At 39.0% G+C, this 7,326-nt stretch overlaps 1 protein-coding gene across 1 annotated transcript; it reads right to left on the reverse strand.

The window, feature by feature from the left end:
• Positions 1–3,084: 3,084 nt before the first annotated feature.
• On the reverse strand, positions 3,085–6,444 carry LOC146063009 (nodal homolog 2-A-like). The gene is made up of 3 exons (XM_083175015.1): positions 6,144–6,444; positions 4,323–5,044; positions 3,085–3,237 (listed from the first exon to the last, which is right to left on the reverse strand). Exons 1-3 carry the CDS (start codon positions 6,442–6,444, stop codon positions 3,085–3,087), a joined length of 1,176 nt encoding a protein of 391 aa, XP_083031141.1.
• Positions 6,445–7,326: the final 882 nt, after the last annotated feature.

A 7,326-nucleotide genomic window follows, 5' to 3' on the forward strand; every position in this document is an offset into this window, starting at 1 on the left:
TCTTGGTCTTCAGGCGTATTATAGATAGCGCTCAGGCAGTGTTATTGCATTATTATGACCATACCTAACGAGCTGGTTATCCGGACTGGCAATAGATGTTCAGAAGAGAGGAGCTCAAGCTCACCTGCTGGCTGCCGCCGCCAGATCACGCGCCGTAGTTAGTATTCGGGCAGGGAGCGAGCTTTCCGTCTCTGCTCTGTGTAAGGAGCGTGCCGTCCGCCTGTAGTAACTGTGCAGCGCACAGCCGCCTTCGAATGTGGACTCGCCGGAAGGATCGTTGTAGCAGAGGGGTTAGTGCGAAGTTGTAAGCTGGCGCAGAGGTGCCGGTGGCCTCTATTGGAGTCAGGATAGGGTTCCCACAGGAGAGGAGAAATTGCCCAGGCCTCTTGACGCGTTTCTCCGCTATTGGCTTTTACAGCGGTTTCCTCAGAAAAAAACGGTAACGGTCCTGCTGCTGGGTTGTTGCCCTCCTACGACCTCCTCCACATCTCCTGATGTACTAGCCTGTCTCCTGGTAGCGCCTCCATGCTGTGGACACTATGCTGACAGACACAGCAAACCTTCTTGCCCCAGCTCGCATTGATGTGCCATCCTGGATGAGCTGCGCTACCTGAGCCACTTGTGTGGGTTGTAGACTCCGTCTCATGCTACCACTAGAGTGAAACCACTGCCGGTTTTCAAAAGTGACCAAAACATCAGCCACAAAGCATAGGAGCTGAGAAGTGGTCTGTGGTCACCACCTGCAGAACAACTCCTTTATTGGGGGTGGCTTGCTAATTGCCTATAATTTCCACCTGTTATCTATTCCATTTGCACTACAGCATGTGAAATTGATTGTTAATAAGTGTTGCTTCCTAAGTGGACAGTTTGATTTCACAGAAATGTGATTGACTTGGAGTTACATTGTGTTGTTTAAATGTTCCCTTTATCTTTTTTTTGAGCAGTGTGTATATATATATACATAGAGAGAGAGAGAGAGAGAGAGAGAGAGAGAGAGAGAGAGAGAGAGAGAGAGAGAGAGATGATATATGGCTTGCAGCATAATATTTATAGCACTATGAGACTGGGAAGTTCTCTCGATTCACATATGTTTACTAAAGGCTGATTTTCCATTCTAATTGATCAAATACACATTTACTAACAGACATTTTTTAAGCTCGTTTTTAAATGTCCTAGAAATACAACAATTAGATATTTTTTTTGTATCAATTTTGGTTTGATAAAAATGAATGGTAATTGGCCTTTAGTAAATAATTTAAATCCAGTACTATTTTAGATAATCATGATACTGTACTTATTGGATAGGGTTCCCCTGATGTATTTAATATCCTCTTTGCTTCTCTATTAATTTTGAGCTCATTACCTACTCACTCATGAATTAATTATGGTCCACTTATTCATAAGCAATACATACTGAGTTATAGGGGAATGGATCAATGAGTGAATAATGATAAAAGACTTTGGGAAAACTTTCTAAGCAGTGTCTTACAAAGCCACTGTATGTGTCAGCAGTTTTGGCTGCTGGTTTAAAAAGGTGATAATATTTACTTACACACCCATTTTTATATTTCATGTTATTCCTTTAGAGCCAGTGGCTGAAGAAACTAACTGCTTATTTTATTTACTTTAGACTGAAAGAAAACTGATTCTTTGCAATGATTTTCTTTGAACTGGTTATATTGATGGTGTTAAATTCTTCTTTGTTTTTGGCACATTGTGGTTCCTAAAAGCAGATTTCAACCCAACGCAGACCATTTTTTTCCAATCCACCAGCTATTAATGGTAGCCCATCTTCCTTTTAGGATATAATGGGGTAGATGTGTTTAGCTTGGTGAGTGAACAAGTGAAAGGTGATAAAGCACCAGACAATAACCTACAGTATGTTTGAAAAACTGACCGTGAAGAGTTGAATGGCTGGTGCATTATCACCTTCCACTTTAAAGTTGATCTGTTAGTTCTGCCAGCTACTGGTATCAATGTAGGTTCCTCCTCAGTAGAGGAGCCATTGTAATACCCCTAGAAGTAATTCATTGGATGGGTCTACAGTTTCATCTCATAGTGAATTTCAACTTGGCCTTAAGTTAGCTACTTAAGGCCAAGTTGAAGTTCACTATGAGATGATCATTGACTGATCTTAAATATCAGCCTCACTTAAATAACATTAAAATACGAGGAATACCAGATAGACTATTGCCAACTCAGATCTACTTACATGATGTGTCTGAATATCGTTCCTTGTCCGATGGTGGAAGCGAAGCCGTTGCTCCAGAGGTGGCGGACATGGGGCTGGAGCAAGGGAACACCAGCGTTTTATGGGCATCCCATGAAAACACTGGGCGATCCCCTCGGACGATGACTGCTGGGGGTGGGCGGCTGACATCACATGACTTTTTTGGCGATCTGCGAGGGATGTTGTTCTTGTACGTTCAGCGGGGTGGCGCTGACCTTTTAGCAAGGCTGCGAGTGTATGCAGCCTAGCGAACAGGTCTGAATTTAAGCCCAATGTCTCTAATCTGAAATCCTCTTCCGCCTGCTGTCTTCTCTGTCATCAATAAATACTGGAAAAATAGGGGTGTTCTAAAACCGTTGGTAGTGTATACTGTCCAGATAGAGCTATCCTCATCAAGCCCTTTAATAGGATTAAGTGAGCTGTCGGACTTAATCCTATGCTAATCCCGTACTGTATTGTTCTATGTATTGTATTGCAGATGAAAACAATAGGCCTTGGTGAGCCATGGTTATCCAGAGAAAGCTAGTTGAAGAAGGCTCCATCTGTATGTACTATTTTTAATGCCATCTGGATGTACCCCCCAACCAATTTCCTGTCGTCCTTCTGTACCCCTTCTCTACTACTTTTTCTTTCTACTTACAGAAAATTAATAAACCCTACTTATGTTAAAAATGTAATTGTAAAACTTTTGTGAGTCAAATAATGCAAAGTTGCAGCAACTCTTTGTGTAAAATAAAGACAGATATGGCTCAATGCTATTAAAATATATATAGATTTTATTGTAAAACAATATAAGTTACAGCATATTTGCTCATAAAATTATACACTTTCATCAGATCTGATTTCTGATGCTGTTACCTACAGCCGCAGTCTTCTACAATCATGTCCTCATGGTTTTTTAGGACAATCTTCTCCCCCTCATACATTAACATGGACATTGGCCTCATCTTCACGGGGACACAGTGAGGGCAATCCACGCTCTCGGGGTCTTTAAGTTTGATCAAGCTCTGAAAAATAAATATCAATATGTTTGTTAATTTAATGTAGACCAGTAAACAAATAATTGTGTTATCTCTAAGTTGGGATAGAACAGTATTCATTGAAACAAAAACAACACAAAAAGCAGCGCTGACAATCAAAAATGAGTGAATCAGATTTTCAAAAGTTATAACAATTTATTAAAAAACAATAATTTAAGAATTCATGTATAGCAGCATTTTCATAGCATATGAATAAATCATATATAGATGCAAATTGGATGGGTGCACATGAACTTTGATTTTAAAAACAATATAAGATGACCAGATCTCACGTGTATATGAATATCCCCATCCGGGGTGATCTGGTCATCTTATATTGTTTTTAAAATCAAAGTTCATGTGCACCCATCCAATTTGCATCTATATATGATTTATTCATATGCTATGAAAATGCTGCTATACATGAATTCTTAAATTATTGTTTTTTAATAAATTGTTATAACTTTTGAAAATCTGATTCACTAATTTTTGATTGTCAGCGCTGCTTTTTGTGTTGTTTTTGTTTTTCTATTTCTTGGGGACTGACCCTCCCCACCCAAGCAGCTGCTTCAAATTGAGGTAATAACTACACCAAGCGCTCCCAAGAGTATACACAGTAGTGTCTACTCAATTCTTTTGGTACAGTATTCATTGAATACTGAGTGGAATACGGATGTGAATGGAGAAAACGATGAATAGTATAAGTTGCTCTACCAGACCATAATTTGCGATACATGGTTTGCACATCTATATAATAAAACCAATAGCTGATAAAAATAATGCATCGTGTTGGAATGTAATGAGAGTTGTGGAGGGGAATGTAATGGTGCCCGAATTCGGTGGCAGTACGGGATTCCGTTCAAAAAGTCTGAGTTCGGCCGGCACCCGGCACTGCCGCCGAACTCGGGCGACAGTACATCCTGCCCTTGGCCAGACCATGCCTACCTGTTAGAGATGCAGAGCGGTGATAGAGACAGACATGTGTAAAACTATATCATGTGAGTTACTTTTTTGGGCCAATTAAATTAGGTTAAGGGAGCAGTGATAAATAGTTAATAAACTGTAGACGTTACCTTGATGTAGGCATGATTCGATGGCTTAAATGCTTCATTTAAAGGTATAGGGCAGGCCCCCTCACATCTGTATGCATTATATCTTTTGGGATAGATTATCTGGTTTCCCCACTCAATCTGTGCAAAGTCCACAAACATATCCACTCTCCGACACAAAGACTCTCCATGATCTGGCGATATGGGGGGAATACTGTTCCGAATGATGCTATTCTTTGAATTCCAACTTCTCCGTTGTCTGCTAGTGTCAGATTTCCTGCTGGTCTCATTTTCTGCCCTGACATACTTTGACGTTTCCACTGTTTTAATGAGGCTTAGATGTCCATTGTGGTTAAGAACTTTCTTGTCTTTGGAAAACACCACCAGCATGGCCTTCTGATTTGCCCCTCTAGAACAACTATTCCACCTTATTCTATCAGACATTTTCATACTCTTTACATTTTCTCTCTCGGATGACTTGTGTTCTTGGTAAATAAAGTCCTGAATCATATTTGTTAAATTAAACACTCTGGAGGTATGGGCATTTTTGGAGAAGTCAACTTTTAATGTTCCAACAAATTTCTTCTCCTGAGTTTCTTTGGCATGGTAAATGTCTATAATTACACTCTTGTAGATATGTAACGTAGCACTCTGAATTCTTAACTCGGCCAGCCTCAGCTCATTATTTCTGGAAATGGAGGTCATGTCAAATGAAAATGCCCAGTGGTGGCCCATTTCACTGCAACCTGGAACACACAAATGTATTGTTATTATTATTATTCTTTTCATGAAGTCTATTAAGGGGGAAATGTATCAAAGCTTGGAAAGAGAGACAGTGGATACAGATAACGTACAAACCAATCAGATCCTAACTGTCAGTTTTGCATTCACAGCCTGTAAAGTGACAGAAGCTGATTGGTTAGTACTTTATCTCTTTAAAGTACACAATACATTGTCTTACTATTTTCAACTGTTGCAGTCAAACAAACATTTAAAAACTGACACCTCCAATAGCATAGCAAAAACCTGTACTTTTCCCAGTTTGGGACTGTTTTTTTACCTGTTTTTTTCAGCTAGCCAAAAAAGGTCACAGTTGATAAACACATGGATCAGCAAATTAATCGCCGAACCACGTGTTTTCAGCAAAATGGCAGGCCTTTTTGCTAGTTTTTAGTCATTGTTTTTGCTGATGCCAATATAACAAAATTCAAAAGTGAATCGGCATAAACACTAGCAATCCATTTTGGACTTCAATTGAATAAGCATAAAAATGTTAAATAAGTATCCAAATTATATAAAACTCCCCAGAATTTTATATTGCAAAGTAAAAAGGTATAATACTAATTAAACAAGCAATAAACTACTACGAAAGCAGAAAACAGTCTATGATAGGGGTTCCCAAACTGTATGCCTCGGTTTGGAGGTCCAGGTCCAATGCAAATTATTAATGGTAATTGTAATAGGCAAAACTAGTGCTGATAGCAGCCAATCGTGAACTGTGTGAATGAACAGAAGTCATAATTAAACCTAAGGATGACATATAAACACAATTTACTTAAGTTAATATATTTCTTAATAAGAAACTTTTATTCTAGGGGTGCCGTGCAAATAATTCTGATACTCCAGGAGGTCGTGATCCCAAAAAATTTGGGAACCACTGGTCTATGAAATCAATGCATTTATGTTCATATTATTTACAATAATGAATAAATAGCACTTGCTCAAAAGTGACTCTACTATAATAAATACCCAGATAACTAGAAGAGATCTGAAGAAGGTTAATATATATACAGAGAACGCAATTTGAGATATATGAATAAATTAAAACAAGCTTTAGCTACTTACTTTTTGAAGTGAGACTCAGTACTGAATCCGATTCCCATAGAAGAGGGTGCTCCAGGACCGACGGATCAGTATCATTCCCCATAATGAGAGTTTGATACAACTGTATCATGTAGTGAGGAATCTTCAAACCCTGGGATTGGCTATTTCCATGAACACCAGATGATGCTGTCAGTCCCATTCTAGATCCTGGAAGAGAAGTCCTGGTCTGCTGTGTCTCTGGATCAGTAGGCCTTCCCAATGCCAGGGAGATGAATGCAATGCTCAGGATAACAGTCAGCCAGGCCATACTTGGTCTCTTCATGCTCAGAGATGTGGTTTCTTCTGAAGCACCCCAAGAATGATTTGAATCCTAGAGAACCTTCCACTTATATAGCTGAGGACAGGAGCCAGGACTTCAATGGCTCTTCACACTTGGTCCTTTCATCTCTGTTACAATAGTTCCCAGAAGTCATTGTCATCTCTTGTCCCCTGCTGGGAGGGCGCAGTACTCCCGCATTCAGACATGAGGCACAATTAGGAGTAATTGATTATAGATACTAAATCCACATAAAATACAAGTTAAGGTTTATGTTTGTTTTGTTATTTTTTGTTAACTGGTTCACTTGGTGGAATATACATAGAATATACATAGTTGTATAGGACAATAAATTAGGTTGTCAGAAGGGTTAGTAATGCTCTGGTAATAAATCCAGTTGTTTATATCACACCTGTTTTTATAGCATACTTTTAAGTCAAAAGAATCTGAAGATATACCACAGCGCTGGACCTTTAGTTCAGAGAAAACATAGTACTTTGAATAGTTCAAATGAGACACTTCTTTGTCCTTTTCACATAACGGAAAAACCAGAAGACAAATTCTTTCTATTTTTGAAAAGTTCGCACACAGTTTTTATTGTATCCAAAGCGCAAAAAATGTATCTAAAATCAACATAAAATAAGCATAACCACAAAACAGGGACTTTTTTTTAAGGCATGTCGTTGAAGAGATAGGTGGAATCCACCAGACCTTTTGGGGTATTCTGTCTATATTGTCAAATTACTACCGGGATCAGATGTTATCCCTGGGAATCCCTGCAGTGTCTACTGATCAAATATATATATAGAGAACATTTTTAGGGTCCGGACCATGAGTAAGAAAAAGGAGATACTCCCACCCGTTCTCAGGAAATCTTGATTTTTTCCC

The sequence above is a fragment of the Crinia signifera genome, chromosome 3 (genome assembly GCF_055691185.1).
Source record: "Crinia signifera chromosome 3, ASM5569118v1, whole genome shotgun sequence".
Lineage (NCBI taxonomy): Eukaryota > Metazoa > Chordata > Amphibia > Anura > Myobatrachidae > Crinia > Crinia signifera.

Excerpts from the sequence above, each read along its gene's own strand:
- LOC146063009 (XM_083175015.1), bottom strand. The coding sequence starts at position 6,444 with ATGAAGAGACCAAGTATGGCCTGGCTGACTGTTATCCTGAGCATTGCA. Across the intron at positions 5,045-6,143 it reads ACTGAGTCTCACTTCAAAAA|GTTGCAGTGAAATGGGCCAC; the intron begins GTAAGTAGCTAA and ends TGTGTGTTCCAG. Across the intron at positions 3,238-4,322 it reads CGAATCATGCCTACATCAAG|AGCTTGATCAAACTTAAAGA; the intron begins GTAACGTCTACA and ends TTTATTTTTCAG.